General features: G+C 35.9%; 4 protein-coding genes across 7 annotated transcripts; 1 reads left to right on the forward strand and 3 right to left on the reverse strand.

The window, feature by feature from the left end:
• Positions 1 to 1,998: 1,998 nt before the first annotated feature.
• Positions 1,999 to 4,605, reverse strand: LOC7478814 (uncharacterized). Of its 2 annotated transcripts, none has more exons than XM_024595540.2 (9): positions 4,176 to 4,605; positions 4,060 to 4,113; positions 3,871 to 3,954; positions 3,564 to 3,689; positions 3,216 to 3,283; positions 2,987 to 3,056; positions 2,793 to 2,858; positions 2,638 to 2,715; positions 1,999 to 2,524 (listed from the first exon to the last, which is right to left on the reverse strand). In XM_024595540.2, the coding sequence occupies exons 1-9, from the start codon at positions 4,461 to 4,463 to the stop codon at positions 2,483 to 2,485; spliced, it is 876 nt and encodes a 291-aa protein (XP_024451308.1). In that variant the 5' UTR covers positions 4,464 to 4,605; the 3' UTR covers positions 1,999 to 2,482. The 2 variants fall into 2 exon arrangements, with proteins under 2 accessions (XP_024451308.1, XP_024451307.1); XM_024595539.2 differs by having other exon boundaries at positions 2,638 to 2,718.
• Positions 4,606 to 4,648: 43 nt separating this feature from the next.
• Positions 4,649 to 7,972, forward strand: LOC7487763 (probable plastid-lipid-associated protein 10, chloroplastic). Its single transcript, XM_024595541.2, has 8 exons — positions 4,649 to 4,920; positions 5,029 to 5,142; positions 5,281 to 5,415; positions 5,865 to 5,960; positions 6,605 to 6,685; positions 6,887 to 6,973; positions 7,339 to 7,403; positions 7,484 to 7,972. Exons 1-8 carry the CDS (start codon positions 4,759 to 4,761, stop codon positions 7,599 to 7,601), a joined length of 858 nt encoding a protein of 285 aa, XP_024451309.1. The 5' UTR covers positions 4,649 to 4,758; the 3' UTR covers positions 7,602 to 7,972.
• Positions 7,973 to 8,493: 521 nt separating this feature from the next.
• Positions 8,494 to 15,672, reverse strand: LOC7478815 (uncharacterized). Of its 2 annotated transcripts, XM_052450850.1 has the most exons (14): positions 15,034 to 15,664; positions 14,613 to 14,927; positions 14,205 to 14,384; positions 13,969 to 14,104; positions 13,341 to 13,675; positions 12,483 to 12,612; positions 12,109 to 12,237; positions 11,944 to 11,988; positions 10,874 to 10,950; positions 10,471 to 10,567; positions 10,273 to 10,362; positions 9,874 to 9,927; positions 8,954 to 9,019; positions 8,494 to 8,876 (listed from the first exon to the last, which is right to left on the reverse strand). In XM_052450850.1, the coding sequence occupies exons 1-14, from the start codon at positions 15,414 to 15,416 to the stop codon at positions 8,721 to 8,723; spliced, it is 2,193 nt and encodes a 730-aa protein (XP_052306810.1). In that variant the 5' UTR covers positions 15,417 to 15,664; the 3' UTR covers positions 8,494 to 8,720. The 2 variants fall into 2 exon arrangements, with proteins under 2 accessions (XP_052306810.1, XP_052306811.1); XM_052450851.1 differs by lacking the exon at positions 8,494 to 8,876 and having other exon boundaries at positions 8,954 to 9,034; positions 15,034 to 15,672.
• Positions 15,673 to 17,257: 1,585 nt separating this feature from the next.
• LOC7487764 (uncharacterized) lies at positions 17,258 to 20,231 on the reverse strand. Of its 2 annotated transcripts, none has more exons than XM_024595538.2 (2): positions 19,953 to 20,231; positions 17,258 to 19,317 (listed from the first exon to the last, which is right to left on the reverse strand). In XM_024595538.2, the coding sequence occupies exon 2, from the start codon at positions 19,226 to 19,228 to the stop codon at positions 17,393 to 17,395; it is 1,836 nt and encodes a 611-aa protein (XP_024451306.2). In that variant the 5' UTR covers positions 19,229 to 19,317; positions 19,953 to 20,231; the 3' UTR covers positions 17,258 to 17,392. The 2 variants fall into 2 exon arrangements, with proteins under 2 accessions (XP_024451306.2, XP_002302694.4); XM_002302658.4 differs by having other exon boundaries at positions 19,920 to 20,230.
• Positions 20,232 to 23,326: the final 3,095 nt, after the last annotated feature.

Raw genomic sequence — 23,326 nt, forward strand, 5'->3', positions numbered from 1 at the left:
GTTTTTTACGCTATCATGGGACAGAAAACTACTGGCATCGTCGGCCAATGCTCCTACCACCCAATACACCATGCTTTGAAACATGGCATCCTGCAATCTATAGCTGAAGTATACAACAAAAAACGATATTCCCGATCCCAACGTAACCCCTTGTCCCTCGGCTCTTAAGACAAGAGTAAAAAACAGCTTGTCCCAACATTTGTGCACCACCGCAGGCATTGTTCAACCCTCTGGTTCTCAAATTGAAAATCCAGCCATTTACATTGTTGAGCTGGTAGCTATAGAAGAAGTTTCAACCCTCAGTGGAGCAATGAGAAGCATCTTCCAATTAGGAAAGAGCTTCACGATCTCAACAGCCTCAGTGGAAACAGCATTAGAGTACTTTAAGTTGGTGCAGGGGGTGCCACATCCCTCACTGCTATGGCACTAGCCATTGTTCTTGTTTCAATTTTACACCGCCAACCTCCCAGCAACTTATCCATCTGGCTTTTATTGAAGGATGGTGACAAACTGACAAATTGATGTTACAATGGAAGTTTAAGACAAGAAGACACAAACATAAATCCCACGTCTGTCTGACCCGTTGAGCTCTAAAGAAACGACACCATTCGAAGCTACAGTACAGCAGCCAGCAGGTACATGCCCATAAATAAACGCGTGTAAATGCAAACACACGACAGAGTTCTGTTTTTGGCCGAGCATGATTCTTCGTGTTTTCAAAGAAAACAAAGAGTATAATTGATTTGAAACGATAATAACTTCATGTACCATGTCGTTATACACACAAGATCCATTTCTGTCTTGTTGTTGCTTTTCTCTTCCCATACAAATATAGGCAGCCATTTCTGTTGCAGTGGAGAAAAACATTATCGAATTGAGGCTGCCACACTGGAGATGTTGCTTTCCGAATGCTAACGCTATATTGGTGTTCAAAGCAGTCAGCTAGTAATATTACAGTCTCACCTTATCTAGAACCCATATTAATTATTAATTAACAGAACCTAAAATACATGGTGAAAATATTGTTCACCATGCCACCATAGCTCTTCTCGTGGTTTACTAATATTGGAGTAGTAATTATTATTATTTTTGGTGCATTTTAGGCCTTTTTAATTAAGGAAACCACATTCTTGAAAAGTAATTTCCAAGTTTTTTAATGATTGATAAACTCTAAGAAATTATTTTCCAAAAAAAAATAAATATATATTTCCCTAGAAAAGTGTTTTTCTCCTCTTAATTCTGAGTTTATTGGTTTATACATTTTTAAATTTATTTCATTTAACATAACCAATATCTTTACATTTCTCTATTAAAAAACTCATGATACAATAAAACACACTAGCAATATTGATTTATTTTTCTATTATATTAAAATAATAAATCTCACCTACAATGTAGCATTAACAATTGTTTTTACATTTATTAATACATATTACATTGGCTTTTCAATTCATAATTTTTTTTAATATAAATAAAAATCACATTCTTTTTTTTGCATTACAATTTTTTTTTTTATCCTAACACTAAATCAACACATATTTATTATAATTGCACCTTTTCCTCGGGCACATCAATACCGTTTTCTTTGTACCACTTCTTTCATGTTTTTGAGGCGCTATGCAGTTGGAAAATTTTCTACCTCCAGCTTGAGTCTAACAATCAGACAACAATAACAGGAGGTGATCTAGAATCACTGCCATATGTCTTAAGGCACTGTTTGGAAACGGTGCAAACTATATGTTATAAAATTTTAATTTTTTTAATTTATTTTTTTATATATATTTTCATATTGTTTTGATGTACTGATGTTAAAAATAATTTTTAAAAACTAAAAAAAATATTATTTTAATACATTTCTAGATGAAAAACAATCGCTACCGCACTCTCAGTTACTTTTATAAGTGGAGCATAAAGCTTTTCAACGAAACATCACTTCAGTGCATGGAAGGAAAAATCAGCTGATAGAGAAGGAAGCTCACAAAGACTTTACACACTGACTAAAAGCAGAGGAAGCAATTTAAGTTTTGATGAGCAGCTAAAGGCTGGATATTCACTATAAAGCAAAGTGTCATACAGCATGCAATCATGCCATATAATTTCTCCTCGTTGCGTTGATTACATTTTTATTACAGTTAAAAAGAAAATCAATGTGTCCTCCAATTTCTGTTATCATCTAACTGCAGTAACAGTTGATTTTTTTTTGCAACAGGAGCAAGAATTTTCAAGGAGCATGTGCAGATACCATGTTAAGTGCAGATTTGCATTTCAAATTTGTCAGTCATAATGGAATCACATTCCCAGGCCTGCTCATCATCATACCGACTTAGAACTCAATGCTTAACCAATATGCTAGTTAATTGTCAATGAAATAACCTCATTTTTGCCTTCTCGTGGCGCTGTTCAATCTGTTGCAGCTTTTGTATCTCATTCGCTCATGAAATGAATCATTGAATCAAAAAATCACTGTCAGCCTGTGAAAATGTCATCTCTTTCGGCAGATTGTCATGCCATCCCCGATAGGTACCTATCATCCCAAATGCTTGGACTTTAGAGTTGTAAAAGTGACTGGTGAAAGCTGATCAGTATATTGGTTTTTTTTCCAGAATTAAAAAACAAACACACATTCCATTTACATACCATACTGATGCTGACACGTGGATCCTCCATTATATTTTTATTGAAACTTCTGATGCTAACCGTCTTAGCATCATTTACCTGCTAAAAAAAAAATACTATCAGAAGTAAATTTAATTCAAAGGGATAGATTCTATAACTCATAAACAATAATTCACCAGCGGGTCAGCAACTTTGCCATGCCAAAGAACATTGTCAATGACAATGACACCATCAACCCTAACCTGCAATAAGACCAAGAACTCTTACAAACTGCTGCACAAACTTTATGGAGAGATTTTGCAGGAAAAAGTCAGCTTATATGTGGAAATGGATAGAGGAAATTCTGCTTTCATCATCACGTGGATCTTACCAGTTGTAATAGCAATTCAAAATACTCCTGATTCATTCTCTTCTCAGCATCAACAAATGCAAAATCATAGCTGCAGAAAGAAACTACATAAAAATGTTAATCACATTATCTTGAGAGCCCCCTGGTATTGGAAAAACTACCAAGAAGAATTTATTGAAACAGAAAATGTTGCCTCCTGGTCCACATGAAAGGAGAGGAGCATGATAAAAGCACTGGCTTATGACATTACCTGCAGGATTCACCATTCAGAATCAATGATTTTAGGATATCCGCTGCCATTCCATGCTTCACATCAACCTAAGTTCAAATGGAACTGTTGGACTTATCGAGTAATAGATGGTAGTGCTAAGACTAGAAAATATGTGGTGAAGTGGTGATAGAGCTAATAGCAGAAAGAACGGACCAGGTGATCTAACTCAACAAATACAGCAAACTGCACTCATCAAAAAGAGAACCAGTCTTTTGCGTTTTCAAATGACATCTCTACTATATCACAGCATGCCTCACTGAACCAAATTATTCAAATAATTTTACAGCTCTGTAAGAGAGAAATGATGGCATCAAATATAATTCCTACCTTGTGGGAAACACCAGCTAGCTCATAATACTTTTTTGCAACCTCTAGAGACTTAGCATCTCTTTCACAGGCAACTAAACAAGCAGAATCTGGCAGTACTAAAGCAACAGCCAACGACGAATATCCCTGAACAGAAACAATCATATAACAATTACTGCAATTCCAACATACAGAATATCAGTAAATTAACATTACATCAGACATCACTATGCTCCAAACAATTATAGAACGATTGCTGCAATGATGATTGAAGCAGGAAGGGCAAAATCCAAATAAACTTAGAAAGAGAAATGTAACAACAACATACGGTGTAAACACCAAGTTCAATACAGCGTTTCGCACCAAGAATCTGGACAAGCATGGCAAGCAGTTGCGCCTGGTCAGGAGATACCTGCGGAATAGAATAGGAAATTAAAAAAGAAAAAAAATCGATTTCAAGCCATATACAAAAATGATATTGCCAATTTCAATATAACTGATTCGGTACCATGCCTACCTGCATCTGGCTACCTCGCATAGAAGCAGTCTCTTCTCGAAGTTGCCTTAAAATCTGAGTAAAATCAAATATTAAAAATGAGCACAAAGTAATAATAGAAATTAACTAATTAATACCTCAGGCTCTCTAACGTTGGAGAGGATGTAGTCATAAAGGCGAGGAGTTAGACTTATGTTCTGTTTGTTGCCGTACTTTTCGTCATTTGCAACTACAAACGCGGAGTCGTTGGGGTTGGGGTAGGAGCAGGAGTAGGAGCAACAATTTCTGGCTAGACGAATCGGTTTACAAGCCCTAAATCCATTTCCAGAAATTGCTACTGTTCTTCTCCCTACGATAATAGTGGCAGCACTGGTGTATTGATATGATACCAAAGAGCACCGATAAAGCACCGAGTTGCTCGCCATTTCGATTTCAAGTCCGGCGAGGGAGAGAGTGAGAGACTCCAGGCGGGCTCGGGTCGGGTCTTCGGCCCCTGCTGGTCCTCTTTTTTAACCCAGAAGCACAGTACAACTAACTCTGTCGTTTAAACTGACATTAGACGGCATGTCATGTATAGATGCATGATTGTCGTTTAAAGCCAACTGCTCAATTTAATTTCCACCACCATCAAGAGCAAAAGCAAAAGGTAAGGAATTGAAAGACGGGGGAGATAACATAACAGGATATTGCAAGCTTCCAGGCCTATAATCCGGTGAAGAAATGAACATGGCTTTTGCTACTTCGTTGTATCCTGCAACTGGAAAGAGACCCATTTTCAAAATTATTAACCCTTTTACTTGTAACGCTGCCACTAGAAGAAATCTCACCGTTCGAAGAAACTTTTCATGTTCAGCAACTGTAGCTACTGATATCACTGCTCGGGTGGCCACCTTCTCTTCTTTCTTCTCTTTCTTATCTCGTCCTGAATCATGATGATGATGATGTTTGGTACTGTACAACGTACATTTTCTGATTCTGAATTCTTTTTAGGTATCTGAATTTGAGATTGAGAACAAAAAAAATGATTTGTTGAGATTGGTCCAAGACACGCAACGAGGGCTTGTTACCACTCCTGATCAACGCTCTTCTATTGAGGAGGCTCTAGTCTGTCTCTCTCGCTTTTTTCTTTTTCTTTCTGTTGGGATATTGTTAACTTGCCCTCTCTCTGCTTGTACTGAAAAGAAAAGGTTTTGATGATTATAAAAATAAATGTATTTATTGTTTCTAATATCACTGTGGCAGGTGAGCTTGGAAGGATACAACATGGGTGAGTCAGTTGACCTGGTGCGGCTGGATGGCACATGGCGCCTACAGAACACCTCTGCCCCTGATGTTCTTGTTCTCTTTGAATCTGCTGCAAGGTTTCCCTTCTTTCAGGTGGTAAAAATGAAAGCTTCTAGTTATGAAACTTTCCTATTGATAGCAACAAACAGTTTCTGCTCAAGTTTATCAACTTGTTTTATCCCATTTATTATTTTTCTATAAAATAATTGTGTTCATTCCTTTCTAATCATGAAATTGTGGTGGAAGAAACTTGGTGGTAGTATTTGTTGACTAATGTAGAACAAGATACTTTCTTGAAGCCTTTCTACTTGTGGCATTTTATCTTTTGATTTGGCTTTCATGTATCTAGTTGCCACAATTTATGTAGTTTGGCTATTTGTACATGAATCCTATTTCTTAAACATCAATCTTCGACTCCTTGATGGGTTAGTTTTTTTTTCTGCTTTCTCTCTTCAGCTTTTGTTGTACTTTTTATTTGGGTTACCAAGTAATGTTTATTTCTTCTATCATCGTTATTATTTTATCTATGAATGTAAGGGTAGGTTGGGCAGATCTACCAGAAATTTGAATGTAGAGATCAGTCTGATGGTGGTGTCATTCGCAATGTTGTTCAATGGAGTATCCCAACATTGTTAGAGGTGAGCTTCTGCATTTCCTTCCTTTGCTGCATTTGTCTTGAATGTTTCTCAACTAGGTCTACGGCTACTGACATTTTAAACAAGCAAATTGGTCAAGCGCTGTATCCCTGACAATGCCTGTCTACTTCTGAATTAGTTTCTTTATGCTTCAACTCTGGATCTGAAATTGCTATCCCAACCAGCATAATATTTGTTAATAGATTCATGGATTTGCTGTCTAGTACTTAAATTTGTGAATCAATTGTTTCTTTATTGTTCTTGGCTTCCTTTAATGAGAATCTGCTTGTTTTCTTGAGAGAAAAAAATGATAAATTTCTCCTCACTTGAAAATTTGAGGAATTGAGGATCTCTTTGTAACATGTGGGTGTATGCCATATGAGTGAAAAAATGACTGAAATGTCAGAAGGGGGAGTAGAATCCATGAAGAATGGAATAGGAACTAGGAGCATTAGTTGAATGGGGATTTTTCTCCAAAAGATCAAAAATGAAAAACAGTAAGAGATGCTAAAAGAACTAAAACTACTTGGGACCAAAAAGCCATTTCTCTGTCAAAGATGATAGACTGTACTTTTTAAGAATGCTTGCCAGATTCTTCTAAGAACATATTTTCGTCTAATTCATTTTGTGATTTGAATGCTCTGCAGGAACAAGAAGGTGCTACTCTCCTTGTTTCCGCAAAATTTAATGTTGTTTCTGCACGCAACATCTATCTTCAGTTTGAAGAGGTCAGCTTCTAAAAATATCTTGGCGTATTTTTTATCTGTTGTCTTTCTGATGTTAATGAATTAATTAGCTCCTACATTGGGAAGAGCAACTTTAAGACCACTTGACTCTTCCTTTCCCCGTGATCACTTTACTAGTTTAGAATTCTCTATATTAAATCTTTATTCTCGTTTATTGTTTGAAACTGCCATTATTTCTGTCAGATAAGCATTCAAAACATTAGAATCAGTGAAGAGTTGCAAGCTTTAATAGCTCCGGCACTGCTACCTCGTTCATTTCTTAGTCTACAGGTGAATGAACCTTGATCTTTAATTTCAGATTGTGCTGTTTAATTTTTAGCATTGCATACCACCTGATAAGTCTGATGCCCAGGTCCCAAAATCATATTGCTACCATCAGCTAGATGCTGAAGCTTAATTTTCTCTGAATATTCAACCATCAAACATATCTTCTCATCAAGCTTATATTACAGAAAAGTTTTATGCACGATGTGTGCCTTTTTCTCTGTCACATACATCTCTACCATGCCTCTACTCTATGGATGCTTGCCTTGGGTTATCTGGTTCTAAACCAACACGTGTAATTTAGTGATTTGTAAGAGAAGATCATGGTATTTTGTCTTAACAAGAGCCATCGTTTGAATCCTTCTGAACAGATCCTACAGTTTATCCGTACTTTCAAAGCTCATGTTCCTGTAAGAAACCCAGGAGACCCGGGGAGGTACAATTTGTTATATATATATGTTCCATTGAAGTTTTCCAATTTGCACTCGTGAATTGTGAAACATGCTTGAATTTCAGGCGATCAGTGGGAGGTCTATATTACCTCTCCTATCTGGATCGCAATATGCTTTTGGGGCGTGCTGTAGGAGGTGGTGGAGTTTTTGTCTTTACCAGAGCTCAGCCTATTGACTTGTGAGGGACAACCCTTGCTTGTCTTATTTACTACCCGGCGGACACAAAACTACACATCAAAAACTTGATTTGGAAGTGGCAAGATGGGGAACGAATGGCACGGGAGATAAGAGCCACAAAGCAAGAGACTGATAGTCCAATGGCTGCAAGGATTTAGAAACAATGGATCCCCCAGACCATTATTTTCTCCTGCTCTTCCCCGCAGGCAAGAAAGTAACCTTCCGTAGCTCTGTATACTGCTCTTCTAGTACATGTATCCATATTTCATTTATTTACTTGTTGTACATTTTGGTTTAAATTTTCACCGCAATAACATTTGAATATATCACTGCCGAGATTTGAAAACTGCTCGGAGGGATACAAATCTTCACAGAAGTTTTTGTGTTTGAAGGTGTCGCCTTCCATGTTTTTGTTCATACAATGCTTGTCCCAGCGGCTGCAAATGTATCAGGAAATGTAGGGAATTATACTTGTAATATCTACGATAACCACGTTAGCATTTCCCATCTTCCCCAAGTTTTGTGTGGAGGAGACCTAGAGTAACAGCAGTAATGCTTGAAATTTTAGGCAATGCTTCACGGTAGTCTGTGCAATCAGTTGAACTTATGGAAAGCTTAAAAGAAAATGCCTATCGATCAATTAAATCTGGTAGTGAAAAGAATTTAGAAAGATGCAAGGGGCGGCCAAGGAACAGAGGCACCAAATCCCCTCCCCTCTCCAGATGAGGAGTTGTAAAATTGTTTAAAGCAAGTGCCAAGACTGCTTCTCTTTGGTAAAACAAAGAAATGATTGTGGTCAACATGCATTACCACACATTGGATTAAGTTTAAACCAAACTAATTTGATATAAGCTTCAAGTAGAACAAACAAAACCTAATTATCGAAAATGCAGGTACTAATCCAATCTCTTGTCATGTTAGGCCTTCTCTTTGATTTATTTTCTTTGAAAGAAATTTATTGAAATAACATTTTGAAAATCGCAAGAGAAGAAGAAAAGGCCCTGCAACTGCCTATAAACTACCTGTTGAAGTGTACAATGGCTTTAACGGATAATCTCCAACAATTATCCAGGTGTAGTAAGTACTCTTCTCAAAATGAAACCTTGGATTAGACTTCACTATAACTAACAAAGCAAACTATTCCAGCGTTCTTTAAGAATCTCATGCGCCTTTTCACAAGGAACAGCCTGCAACCTGGTTCCTCTTCCATCAATGGGTGTTTCTATAACAAGGCCTAGCCTAATCAAAGTATTCATTGCTTCTTCAACTGGCATTTCAACCTGCATTCATTCCGACAAATTAAGCAATCAACACCGGTTATCAGCTTTGCTAAATAATACTAGACTCGTATGTTTACCTTTACTTTAAACACATCGTACAGAAATCTCTCACATTCATCTCCAACACTTCGGTGACAAGCGACCTGCAGTAATTAGAACTATGGTTTTTCTCTAAACAATAGGAAAGTGTTCAAGGAAATAAAAGAAATTCTATGCTCAAAGGCAAGAAATGCTCCTCTTGTTTTTTTTCTTAACGCAAGAACTGTTCTAAAAAAAGGCTGCATGTGCCGTGATGATAGGCAAGGAATTGTATCTGCTATGAGAATTCCAGATAGAAAAATTAAATGCCAATTCCTAGATGAGCCTAAACAATGCGCTGGCCTGTATTCAATATCTCCGTGTATCAGTTGACATCAGAAGATAACAAATCTAACTATAGACCACGAGCCTTAGTTGCAGAGGAAGGTTACAGCATGAAGAGGAGAAAATTTTTCCAAAATATACTCTCTATGTACTTCCTAAAGGCTAAAACCAAAAATATCAAAAAGCACAACACAGATTTTAGATCATATAAAATTCTCAAAATGCTATAAAAGACTAGGTTTCTTGATTCATCATTGCGGAAATCTCTAGTCAATAAATCAGCAAACACTGAATCCATGTGTGCTTTTCCAGGAATGGCAATTGACTTGCCCTTTATTAGTGCAGATGATCTCATTATGCTACACTGACCCTGACTTTTGTCTTGTACGAAATATTTCATGGTAAATAAAGTTGGTTTATGCATCCATGTGTACCGTCCTCACTCATCCAATTAAAAATGGGATAAGATAGAAACACCATCAAGCAGCTCAGAATACTCCAACACCAAATCCTATAACCCCTAGAGTACTAATTCTACTTCTACCACACAATGATCAAATGCAAAAGCTGACAGGATTAAAATGTATGTATAAATTCAACATAGAAAACTTAAGAAGGGATAGGATGGGCAGACCTGTCCATTTGTTTCTTTAAGTAGGATCGCGTATGCCAATATGGCTTCCTTATACTGCATTTAATAGTTTTCAGAGAAATGAAAAATTAAATAAGAAAACTAGGAAAATACAAAACACATTGTATTATAGAATACTATGCAAGCCAAGCTCATTGACCAAATGACGAGGGAACGAAAAGAACAGCAGTAATTCAAAGACTTCAAATAATTCTTCTATAGTTGAAATTAATTCAAAGACTTCAAATAATTCTTCTATAGTTGAAATCAATTTGTGAATCGAATTCTCACATTCGTATACCACTAAAATAACAATAAACTAGAATATCAACTGCTCTCAGTGCTATTTTATGTCTGCATTTATGGAAAGCATAAAAAGGGAATATCGAAAGAGTTTCTCACTTGCTGCTGTTCAGAAGCATCGAGAAGAAAATGAACTGAGCCAAAGCCACTTGCCAGTGTTTTCTCATAAAGCGTTTTGTTAACCAGCAGCTGTAATAAAAGATTCCTTTAAGAAATTATAACTATCTCTCAGCATATATTATATGTACTTGTAAAATTTAGATGATAATAATCTTGGAAATTGCACAGAAAACTGACTTGATATCTATCCCATGTCTGTTTGTAACCCAAAGCCACACGAGTTACATATATTATCAGAGCAGTGATAGCAACTACATCAAGAAATATTGCCGATCTGCATTGCATAGGAAATTATATGCTATCAAGATTATATGAATCCAACTTCAAAAAAAAGTATTAAAAAACTTCAAGCACTGCCACTGATTAGAAAGGAGGGGGTGGGGGAGGTTGGTTTATAGAATTATGACATGCGGCAGACACTACGGAAATGGATAATTGAATTCATGTTCCTTTTCATCAACCTCACACTATGAACTTGCACATCACAAAACATAATTGCCCCTTTAGATCCACATTTAACTTTTGCGCCAAATGCTACCATTTCAAAAAACAATCATATGACCACCAAAAACACACATACGGGGAAGATAAGATCTCAAATTTGTAGTTTATGAAGTATGCCAAAAGTCCCAATATCGTAGCTGCATCCAAGCGTACCTACAGATCCACAATAGTTCGTCAAGAAGCTATTATTTGAAAGGATGGCTTCATGGAGTATAATCCATAAGCACATCTAGAATATGTTTGTCATTTGGCTCAACCAATAAATTACATCCAGTCAGTAGACAAAGGCCCATCAACGGCCTCACATAATTTTACATGGTGTTTTGAGCATCCACTTCAACATACACTTCTCTTTCTAGTAGAGACGGGACACATCAAGTACATTTCAGAATAACCTTTCATCTCTAAATGTGAATGACGTAATGCTTTTCTACAGCAAACCTGCTATGCTAGGATAGCAGTAACCTCGCATGGAAATCCCAATGTTGAATGTAACTCATCCAGAAAGATAAGGGAAATGAGTTAAGGCCAAAATGTCAACTCTACTCTGCGTAAGCACAGTAGCACTTCAATCAGTTTCCATAGACCCATATCAGCTTATCTATTGAAAAATAATGTAGTAGCTGTGAAACTCAGCATTCAGCAAGATGATAGTGTTAATCAAGGCTATTCAGCTTTCTTCAACCATTGAGAAATCTATCTATTTACTAAGTCAATTACGGTATTAACAAGATAATATGCTATGACTGAATGCTAAACAGAGTTCCTCTCATTTATGCACGCACAACATTTAAGGGGAGAACTGTTGTTAATTTAAGGTGGATTCAGACTTTCAGCAGGTTAAAAGGCTGTCACTCTCATTTACACTCACAAAATTTAGGAGAAAGAATTCAGCATATTCAACCATGCAAGTAAATCAACATCCACACAACCTTTCTGTAAAAAGAATAATTATAAGGATAGGAAAACATAATCAATGGCAACAAGTACTATCAAATATCGGTCTGCTAGAGTAACACAAGCATGATACCAGATAATACTAGAATAAACACAGGCTGCTGCTTTGAAAAGCTTCAGTAGATAGTATTCAAATTTTTGTTTTAGAAACTCTATAATATGTAAAAGAGGGATTAAATCTGCACATACCGTGTCAATGATACGGAAAGACAGCTTTTTGTGTGGAAAAACGACCTACAAATTGTTTAATTACAATGTGAAAATCATATGCAAACAGTTGAATCATAAGTAACTCAAGAAACTAGAACAAAATGTGAAAGCATCAACAGATATTGCAGTGTCAGAGGTATTTACCGGTAAATCGGGAATGGGAATTCTCTCATAGATCTTGAGCTGCAATGCTGGAACGTCAGCTTTATCTTTAGGATTGCTATCACTTGTTTCCGTGGTATAAAGCAAAATTAATTCTTGAAATGCAGCTTCCTAATCAGGAACATGCAAAGGTTGAAGAATAATAAAAATCTGAATTTCATTAAGGATATCGTAGAAACATATTTACCAGCAATACTTCATTTCTATTTACAATGTTCTTGCTCTTACACTTGGGCAAGAGATGATATAGCTTAAAAATCTTTATATTTTTGGTAGATTCTAAGGCTTAAACATCTATCCTTACGAAATACTACATAACAAAAGCAATTGATAAGATGGGGAAAAAAAGTGATTACCTGGAGGACTGACTGAGAAAGTAGTATGGAAAAGGAAGTCTTTAGCATTTTCCAAATATTGTTTCTGCAGTATTTTCTTGTAGCAGGTCTCCATATATCACTAAGTGATATCCTTGATAAGAAAATCGGCCTGATTGAAAAAATCTTCAATTACTTGGTCATTCAGGTGATAATGTCAATCATAAACTACGCCCTACTAAAATAGATAGTCAAATCCTCGTGGAACATACAAAAGATACCATGGATGTCACATAAAATGGCATTTATTTTCCAAATTGGCTTTAATGATTCAACAACCTCAAGAAAATTTATAATCTTGAGGCGCCAGCCTGAATTCATCTACAGCTGTTCGATGACTGCAGTCAAATACTTTCTAATGGCCTTTCTTATTTAATGATGATAGAATCTTGTGAAGCATAGAAATTCAAATTATATTTTGATTATTGTTCTGTTTGTCCAAATTACTTAGCAATATAAAGCCTACATCTAGTAGCTTACCCCTATCAGAACCCAGAAATCAGTTATATTCCCATAATATCAATGGATAGCTGTTTCTGCGAGACGAGCCCATGGTGTTAAACAGGCAAGATTCATGCACAGTCAAGTTACAGTCAATCACTTAAACCAAAAGGATAACTAAATTTGTGACAGGTGGTAATGAAGCTAGTTTGGTACTAAAGCATCATACTTTTCCTCATACGTTAATAGCATTGCGCACTCAGTCATGCCAATTACTCTTATAGCTAACTTCAGACAATTTTTTCCACACAGCAGAACGAAAATGGGAAAAAACGTAAGCTCATACACAGTAGAAGATGGCTACTGTAAGAAGAGAGAGCAAATTCAAATTCTACATACCTTAAACGAGGTTCAGAAGCATTACTATAACTGTCAAGTTCAAATGGCTTTTCCGGCAAAGGAGGTAGAAATCCAATCCATGTGAGTAACTTCCTGAAGAGCCTTCCACGGGGTCCAACAGGTGACAGAAAACCTTCATACCGACTTACTGCCCTCTGTGCTGCTAGCCAAATTGGAAGTTCAGTATCTGATAGTTGGTCAATCTCCGGTGGATTATCAGAAGCTTGTTCATTACTAAAATACGATTGCTGAAAAAGTGACAGTTGCTCAAGCCAAGGTGTCATTTTCTTAATCCAATCTTGTACTTCATGGCTCTCAAAAGCATTTCTAATAGCCTGTCCCAAGGAACACTTAGTGAGCTGAATTATGGCAACAAAATAACAAAGTAGAAACCACTTAATGGAGATAACTCTTGCAGAACTGCAACTGCATTTACACAATCTTTGACTGACTTCCTTCAAAGATTAACTGCCCAACAAGTTTGGAAATCAAGATTTTTGGTTTTGCCCCTCAATATCAGAGAAAATAAAAGGAATATCTGACCAATTTTATCAATTATTCATCGATTCACACATCATGCAGTTGGTTTTTAAAATACTATCAGAGAATTCATGGGAAAGGCAACGACCTCTTTTATCCATATGCCAACTTTCCCCACTGGTTTTGATATAAGGAAGAAAATACCCTGCAGAAGCCTGGACTGAACGTAATCCAACTTTTCAACAATTAGCAGACCTTTCTGCCTCTCAGTTGCATAGCCCCTCCTGTAAGGAATATCACCTTAAAAGTAAGCAGATTGCAAATATTTTGTATACCGGAATACTGACTGCTGCAGCACTCTAACTGAAACTAACATACAAAAACCTGAAGATTATTGCATTGGATTCAGATGCTTTCTTCCAGTCCACGTATACTGGCAAAGTAAGGAGGTAATCTGAGTTCAAGGCAGATGTCAGCATCAAATCCCCAGCTGATAGTTCTTGAAACTGAGCATTATTAAGAAGTTGCATAAAAGAACGCTGGAAGCGGGTGGCAACAGCAAGTCTACAAGCAATTTTGCAAAAGGAATTACACACACAGACACAAGACAGGATAAAGGATGAAATAGCAACATAAATGTTAAAACCAATAAATTAACTGAAAATCCTAAACGTATACATCATGGGACTCTAATCCATAAATCTATGGAGACTGAAGAAAATCTTTTCTTCAAATCATGTTAATTCTGACCGCTTTAAAAAATGTTTTAATTAAGAATAGTCTGCAACAGACCTGCACTCTCCATTAGAACATCTCTTGTCATTTGTTACTGGAGAGCTTAAAAAGTTTCTCAAGTCTAGACCATAATCAAAATGCAATGGTCTATCAACTTCAGTCTCCTCTTCTAATTTCCCCACGCTCCCGTTTCCATTGATCTTATTGCTAACTGAGCCAGGATTTTCCCTGTCAGCCTCCTCTCTTCCATCTGAACTACCTGATTTCTCATCACTTGTCGCTTCATCATCAATGGAATGAGTAAGTGAGTAATCTATCCTCATTTCCTCTAAAATACTTTTGTGTTCTGCGTGTAGAATAGAGTCCAAACACCTGCAATTAATCCATCATAAAATTGAAGATTAATTGAGAAATAATAATAATAATAATTAAGAAAGAAAAAAAAAAGCAATCAATTGAGGCAGAGTAATTCACTCACGAAGAAAGAAGAAGGAACTGATTAGCATCATCATCTTGAGAGTCGAATAACTTCAATAAAACAGCATCCAAAAGCTCTGCCTTGGAAACGGGTATGTATTTCTCCCTGCTCACTTGTATTTTAGAAATCCCTCTCTCTTCTTCTTGGTCTCTTGGAACAGGATCATTTTCATCATTCTGTGTTTTTAATCTAAAGATCTCTCTCGATTCTTCCAAAGGCTCCTGAATTGATAATTCCTGAAGTCTCAAAGAAGAGCAGCAGCAAGGATATCTGGAGGGAACAGTAACCTTCTTAAACACCGAATGGCGAGAGCGAGGTGGCGCCAACGAACGTGGAGATGACAGAGCGGTGGTGCCACCGGTGAAATTAGGAAGAGATAACATGGATAGCCAACCTCCGCTATCGTTGCTTTCGGTGGCTTTGATTTTTACATGACAAGTGAAATGGAGTAACAGTACTTTACTAAAAGGTACAAGAAGAAGAAGGGAAATGGCGGTTGGTTGGTTGTGAGAGAAGGGAAAATTTAACGGTTGGAAGTATGTGGCGCACACGCGTGGGTGCTTTCCTAACCAAACCTCTTTGCCCGCAATCCATTCCTGGCTAGATAAGGTGATTCGGGCTTGCTGTCGTTTATTGATCACAACCAGAATCTGTGTGTAAAACGTTAATCCTCGTGGATCTTACTCTCTAAGCCCACCATTAGTAAGGAAATGGAACCCTAATTATCAAACAAACAAAATCTGATTTTTTTTTCTTAATTTGTTTTGAACCCTTTTGTACTTAATAATAATAATAATCCTTTTGTCAAAACATCTTGGTAAATTTATTTATGAACTAGCAAATTTACCGAGGTTCAGGCCCTTTGCTTGGTTTGTGAAACACCACGCAAGGCAAGATAAGAGATCACCCCTTGCCAACTCGGTTGTATTGTGACCTTCAACACTGCAAACTTGCAGTCAGAGAACAAAGAAAATTTAAAAGCCCTACTTTTAATGTTCACAGCCTATTTGAAGCATCTATTTGCAGTTGATGACAGCAGAAATCAGGTGAAATCATGAAAATCACTTTAAGGATAGCTGTTCTGCAACACTGTGGGAGTGTAAGAAAATATGGTAGAGGTTATTTTTTAATATATTTTTTATTTAAATATTAAAATAATATTTTTTTATTTTTTAAAATTTATTTTTAACAATAACAATTTTAAAACACTGAAAACAAATAATTAAAAAAAAAACAATCAAATTTTGACTCCGATCGAAACTCAATCTTAAACACCACCTTGTCTCTAACGGACCAATGCATTCATGCATCAAACCACAACCATCCCGAGAACTTATTCTGCTGCAACATAAACACTTCTCAAATTCAACTTCCAAACAAAAAAAAACCAGAAAACCAGTTATTATCCTTCTCTTTCTGGGGGATCATGGAGTGTAAAACTTGAATTTCAGGTAGACAAAATCCAGCCTACGGACAAGTCCTGTTGAGGATGCTGTCTAACAGAGATTGACCAAGCCATACAAACAAAGTTTGCACTAGTACTCTTGAAAAACCTTGCCCTAATTAGCATCCCTATCATTACCAGGGAGTGCGAGGAGACGAATTGTACTTTGATCAGGACGAGAGGATATATTGACTTGCACAGCTTGAAAATAAACTCATAAGAAATGCTTTCACGCGACCACCTTCCAGATCTAGAAGAAACCTTGACATACATTGACATTGAAACAACAGCAAATGCAGCTTATGTTGATTTCAAAAGAGGTTCATTATTCTCATAATTCACTAGATTGATGTAGAAAGAGATATCTGGAGGCAAAGAATCATACAATCATAATAAAACTATCTTCACAGTCCACATTAAACCAGATATTGGAGTTATCAAATGTTTGGCCAATCTGGTTCGAGGAGGCAAGGAAAACTGACTACAATCATGTCAAAGAATCCTGAGCAATGACATAGAACAGGATGTGAAAACTAAAATATTTCAAATGCATATCACCTTCTCAGCCAGTTTAGACAAAGCCGATCTGGAAATGTTAGTTGGTATCAGAGCTATAAACCAGATAGAAAGGAAATATTTATTTGGCAATGGAATCGTCTGAAGATATGCTAGTACATCAGTGCTGTAACTTGAAAAGTCAATGTGAAAGTATTCACTACATATGCATGCCCATGCCGATGGTATGTTGGTAGCAGACTCGTGAATATGTTTGCAATGGGATTATCATGAAGATAGGAACCTTTTTTTTATCACTATACTTCGATTTACACATCTTGAAAAGCATACACTAGAGAGTAATTTTGTGAAAACCACAGAAAATTGGTACTAAAAAGTACCTACTACATTTAGTATTGTTCAAGGTTCCCTGTTCAAGGGCATATCTTTCAATCCCATTAATTTTATCTTCACAGTTTTCACACCCTCCCTAAAATCTTGATCTGATTCTTTTGTAATTGCAGACTTCAGATTAGCATCTGCTGTTAGTGACTTACCAAAGTTTAATGAGTTGGCCTTAGCTAGAACTTTCCTTCGCTTGTACGTCAAAGGCAGTAACTTTTGATCCTTAAATGCCACTGAGACACTGGATTTACTCGATAGCTTCCCTGATTTTCTGACACTGACATCATTCTCACCATTCTTTTGGTGTGAAGAAGAATCCATTAACGTTTCTTGCTTATCATTGCCAACATCTGAAATTGCAGGAACCACTTCTGGAATTCTTGGATAGATTGTGAGATGCTCTTCTTTTAATGGTGCCATGCACTGCTCCCCTCCTTGATATTGGATACGAAATGGGAATGATTCCAAGGATTTCAGGAAAGAGCCATTAGATTCTCTGTCCACATTTGCCCCCAGATTTTCACCACCAAAGGTATGTGGCCTTGCACCCCCTGTATCCAAGGATGACTTGCATTCCTTATTCGGAAACCTTCCCATATCAACTCCAAATAATTTGTGTTTTACCACAACAGAATTTTCATCTAAAGTTGGAAGCGATTCTGGTTTCACATTTCTTGTAGAGCTTTCAGGGAGATTTTGGGTTACTCTAACAATTTCCTGCGGATCTATTAGAAACTGAGGTTGGTCCAGAGTTGAATGAACTCTGTCACCATCAACCTTTTTCCTTAGAAACGGATATTCATGCAGGCTACCTGCATTCTGAAAGCATACAGATGCTGGCAAAGGAGAAAATTTAAAATCCCGTATGCCATGAGTCCTGGCTGGAAAGTTTGATTGCACTCCTCTTGGCACAATGTCTGATTGTTCCAGGTGAAGTGAAGGAGCTTTAGGTACTATTTTCAACACTCCCCTGGGCAATGATCGACGTTGTCCCGAGGAGTCAGCCACAACCATCTTTGAATTGTGATTACGGAATGAATCTTTTCCAGATGCCTTCATCTTTAAAACTCCCTTTGGTCTGCAGTATGGAGCTACAATTTTTGTCCTGTTGGTACACAGAAAGGGTGGTCTTTCTTTTGCTGAACCCTCGGTTTCCACTAGCTTCATCACCTTTGTTTCCAAGTTGTCCACCTCATTTAATAGATGATCATCCTTGGGAGATTCATTAAGATCAAGCACATTGACGCTCTTTTGTTTTCTCCTGTTTTTCCACATAGAAATCTTTTCCTCAATTCCAGGACTCATTCCATACTGATCCCATAACATTCTCATGTTTATTAACGTTTGTATCATCCTGTCATGGTAAGCTCTCAGAGAATGATAATGCTGCTTCCTTTGTAGAAACTGCAAACCTTCTCTGAAGCAAGCCACCTTTGGAGGGTAGAATCCAGCTTTCAATCTTTTCAAAAATTTATCTAGCGGATTCCCAAAATATAGTTCAGTACCATCAAAAAGCTCCTTCATAGTCAGGCAAAATGTCTCGTGGTCCATATCTGGAAGGTAAGCTGACAGGTTGAACCTTTCTTCCTCTGTTAAACACAAATTCCATGTGTCTAGAGATAATATTTCCCTCAAATCTGGAAGATCATAGAGCTCATATGGTATGCTGCAACGCTGACCTTCCACCATACCAAGCTCACAGTTCAATTCAGCAAGTTCACAATCATCTGAATCATTCCCTGAGTCTGCACCCAAAACTGGGTTTTCTCTCATCTGCTTGACTTCACCACTGAAGGAGCAGGAAACTTTATCAGAACTTGAACTCCGATGGCAAATCTTCTGTATGCCCATTGATACAGAAAGTGATGTGAGGACAATCCTTTAGTTACAGGAACATATCAAATCCCAAATGTGAAACTTAATCACCAGAAGTAATGCCCCTGAAGAGAAGATGGACCGTAGTCATCAAAATCAACACATTTTAAATGAGAATTCCTTAAAATTTAAACCCCTTATGATAGAACCTAAGAAACAATTCATCAAACTTCACAAACAAAAGAGAGAAAATATTCTAAATTAAGAACTTCAAAATGCGAAAAAATCTGTTTTCTTCCATTGAACCACCCAAAAAAAGAAGAAGGAGAAGAAGTGGTTGAGTAATATGCAAAAACACGATCAAGCTGTTCCAAATGAAATGCCCAGAATTACTATTAGTTATGGCAATATGACACATCTCATGTTACCTTCTACATTGCTTGCTGCTATAGTTGATATTTCAATCCATGATTGCTTTACTAGAATCACACACACACACACACACATATATATATATATATATATATATATATATAAACTCGCAAAATAGGATGCAACAGAATAATAAGTGGATCAAACCCAACAATCAAATAGAAACCTTCCCAGCTAATTACCCAAAACCATCAACTGATCATTATCACTCGAACAAGGGAACCAACCAAAACCATCAACAGAGACCAAATAAATGAGGAAAAAGAATTAACAGTGGGGGAGTAGAGCATCAAACCTTAAAAGGGCATACAGAGAAGTAACAAAGCACCTGAAATGGAGCTGGAAAGTGGGTTTTTCTCTGTTTTTCTATAGCAGTTGAAATCTGTTAAAACGGAGACCCAAAATGGGCAAGAGTCCCATTTTCGATCTTGGGGTTAGGATATTTAGCCTGGCATCGCTGTCTTTCTCTCCTGCCTAACTTATTCCTCTTTTTGGTTTTTTCTTTTTTTGGCTTCTTGGCCTTTCTACTGTAGTGTGTACTGTACATGTACAGCGTACATTGGGAGTATCAGAAAAGACCAAGACCATTACCATAATTATCTGAAACAGCAATGTCACTCTCAAATCTCTAACTGATGAGTGGCCATTGAAGGGCCTACTCGGTGATTCTTCTACCGCTAGAATTTACATCTCAATTTGTAACAGTTTTTTAAAAAAATATTTCTTGTTAAAAAATGTATTACACTGTGATTGCCGTTAAAAGATGTTTTTAAACAAATTTAAAAATTTTTTTATTTTTTTTATTTTAAATTAATATATTTTAATATACTAATATTAAAAATAATTTGTAAAAAATTAAAAATATTATTTTAATATATTTTAAAATTAAAAATACTTTAAAAAATAATTATTATCTTACTTGCCAACACAGTTTAAAAACCATCGCAAAATGGTGGGAGGTTGATATTTACGGTGGAAGAAGATTCTCATTGATATTGTCAAGATCACGTCACATCATGATTGGATGGTCAAAATTGAGATGATGGAAACTGGGGTTTTTGTTAAACTGCTTCACCTTTCTAGCAAAGGATAAATGAAGTAATAATTGGGTTTTTTGTTTTTTTTAGAGTTATTGTGAAAATTATAAAGATTATTTTTTAAAATATTTTTTATTTAAAAATATATTAAAATAATATTTTCATTTTCATTATCTCTTTATTTTTATTAAAAATTAAAATACAAATTATCTCCAAATCTTTTATGTGAAAACCTATTATTTTGTTGTTTATACTTTTTTTTTTCATGACCATCTATATAGGAGGTAGAAAATCAATTATTACATGAAATTAGTAAAACTTCCTCCTCTTTATCCTTTCGATTCATCTTTTCCTCATGAATTAGCAAAGAATTGTTGGAAAGTTTATCAACATCCTTATATTTCTCTAATGAACTAACAATATGATTAGATTTTAGTGTCAATGATTGAGTGAATTAATATCCTTATTATCGCGAATTCATATTTTATTAATAATTATTATTATTCATGAAAAATATTATGTAACCGACTCTCCCATATTTATTCTAAGTAATTCGAATTATGTATGAAGTGCTTGAAGTTTGCCTCTCTGCCTTAATAGTTTCTTAATACTTCTTTTTTAAGGAATTTCAAATATTTTCGAGGTAGGGGTGAATAAAAAAATCAAAAAATCGATTAAATCAAGAAAATTAAAAAAAAAATAACTGAAAAAACCAAACCGTGAAAAAAAACCGATTAAAATTTTAAAAAAACAGACCGGTTCAGTTCGGTTTTGGTTTTATAAGCCTAAAATCAAAAAAACCGAACCGAACTCAAACCGGAAAAAAACCGAGCCAAAACCAAAAAAACCAAGCCAAACCGGTTTGAACCGGTTTTTGTCCAAAAAAACGGACCGAACCGAACCGAACCCGGTCGGTTTGAACCGGTTTCGGTTTTTAAAAAAAATCGGTTTGATTACTTTTTTTTATAGAAACCGAACCAAACTGAAAATAACTACCCCTACTTTGAGGTATCTTTGCAAAGAAGGGTTTTTAAGGTTGATCGGTCGATTGATTGAAATATTTAATCTTTACCCTTTTATTTTTCTTTTTATGCATTTATTATTTTTGTTCCAAATAGAGGTTCAAATATTCCTTTAAAAATGACTTTTCAACACTCCTTGCACCTTAAAGGATTTTTCATTAACATTCTTTAATCATCATAATGACCACCAGGAAGCCATAATTTAATTATTTTTATTTTTGGAGTTATTGTTGTCATTGTAAAGAGAGAATTGAAGGTTGTTTTTTGCCGATATTGAAAGTTGATCTATTGATACAGAAGGTAGCTATTACCGTTATATATGCTTTAAAGGTTGAATTGTTGTCTTAAAAGGGACTTTGATGCACCAATGCTGTTGTTTTTTTCCTGCTACACAGAAGGTACTGCTCTACTGGCGTGGAGATTACTGTTTATAACTGACTCCTATTAGTGTGTATTTGGTATTGCGGTGGCTATTGTGGTTGTGATTTGAAAAAATTAGTTTTATAAAAAGTACTTTTAGTTGTGGTTGGTTTGGAAAAATATGTGTTTAGTTAAAACTGTGGTTGAAATTGAGGTTAAACAAAAAGTAGTTTATTGTGTTTGGTTAAAAATTGTGGCTCAATTTAATGTTATGGTATAATTACCTAAAAGGACTTCATTCATAATATTAATGAACAATTACATAAAAAGTAATCTTACAACCATTAAAATTGAGCAAAGAGACCTAAACATATTACAACAATAATTTATAATTGAATGAAGCACGTCCAATGTCCATGTTTAGGAGTTGTTGATTGCAGTAAAATGGGTTGCTGCTGTTCTTGTTTTTCTATTGTCAAGGCAAAATTAATGACAACCGAATGTAAAAAAAGAGACGCGGCCATCATTTTAATTGTTGTTGGTTATGTAGCAGTAATTGTTTCCTGAATTATTGTTGTGCGCAATGAAAAGAAATGAATGCAAAGAATGAACGAGAAGAGCAATAACAGAGAAAAAGATAAGCTGGTAATTTTCTATCTCTGTTATCTCTAGCAAGTTCAACCACAGGTTGAACTTGCAAAAAAACAGTAAAATACTGCTTCTCTAAAATCACGGTCCTACCTCATTTTACTGGTCGGACTCATGTTTTAAATTGTTGTAACATGTGGTAACCAAATACATGTATTGATGCGTTTTTAAAAAACACAAACGCCACCGCTTAGACAAACAGAGCCTTCATATTTTGAAATTGTTGATGCTGCGTTTTGAAATTGTTGTTGCTGCGTTTTGAAGAAGGTTGACTCGTTAATGAAGGATGCTATGGTTTTTTTCACTGCTATAAAGAGAGTTTTGATTCTGTTGTGTATGATTTTTTTTAGGAGCAGTAGAAAAGACTCAAAACAGCAGCAAGTTTATACATAACAGCAACGTCAACTCTCTTCTTAATAGCCTCTCTTCTTGGACACCATTTGAAAACGCGGAGCAAACCACGTTCATAAAAATTTAAATTTTTTTATTAAAAATTAATTTTTTTTATATTTTGGATCGTTTTAATGCGCTAATCTTAAAAATAATTTTTAAAAAATAAAAAAACATCATTTTAATGTATTTCGGCATGAAAAATATTTTAAAAAATAACCGCAATCACACTTCCAAACAGCCAC

Source organism: Populus trichocarpa, chromosome 2, assembly GCF_000002775.5.
Source record: "Populus trichocarpa isolate Nisqually-1 chromosome 2, P.trichocarpa_v4.1, whole genome shotgun sequence".
Lineage (NCBI taxonomy): Eukaryota > Viridiplantae > Streptophyta > Magnoliopsida > Malpighiales > Salicaceae > Populus > Populus trichocarpa.

Excerpts from the sequence above, each read along its gene's own strand:
- LOC7487763 (XM_024595541.2), top strand. The coding sequence starts at position 4,759 with ATGAACATGGCTTTTGCTACTTCGTTGTATCCTGCAACTGGAAAGAGA. Across the intron at positions 4,921-5,028 it reads CTACTGATATCACTGCTCGG|GTATCTGAATTTGAGATTGA; the intron begins GTGGCCACCTTC and ends AATTCTTTTTAG. Across the intron at positions 7,404-7,483 it reads AACCCAGGAGACCCGGGGAG|GCGATCAGTGGGAGGTCTAT; the intron begins GTACAATTTGTT and ends CTTGAATTTCAG.
- LOC7487764 (XM_024595538.2), bottom strand. The coding sequence starts at position 19,228 with ATGGGCATACAGAAGATTTGCCATCGGAGTTCAAGTTCTGATAAAGTT.
- LOC7478814 (XM_024595539.2), bottom strand. The coding sequence starts at position 4,463 with ATGGCGAGCAACTCGGTGCTTTATCGGTGCTCTTTGGTATCATATCAA. Across the intron at positions 3,057-3,215 it reads CTGAATGGTGAATCCTGCAG|CTATGATTTTGCATTTGTTG; the intron begins GTAATGTCATAA and ends TTCTTTCTGCAG. Across the intron at positions 2,525-2,637 it reads CACGTGTCAGCATCAGTATG|GTACCTATCGGGGATGGCAT; the intron begins GTATGTAAATGG and ends TTGGGATGATAG.
- LOC7478815 (XM_052450850.1), bottom strand. The coding sequence starts at position 15,416 with ATGTTATCTCTTCCTAATTTCACCGGTGGCACCACCGCTCTGTCATCT. Across the intron at positions 14,385-14,612 it reads TGTTCTAATGGAGAGTGCAG|ACTTGCTGTTGCCACCCGCT; the intron begins GTCTGTTGCAGA and ends AATTGCTTGTAG. Across the intron at positions 11,989-12,108 it reads TTCCCATTCCCGATTTACCG|GTCGTTTTTCCACACAAAAA; the intron begins GTAAATACCTCT and ends AACAATTTGTAG.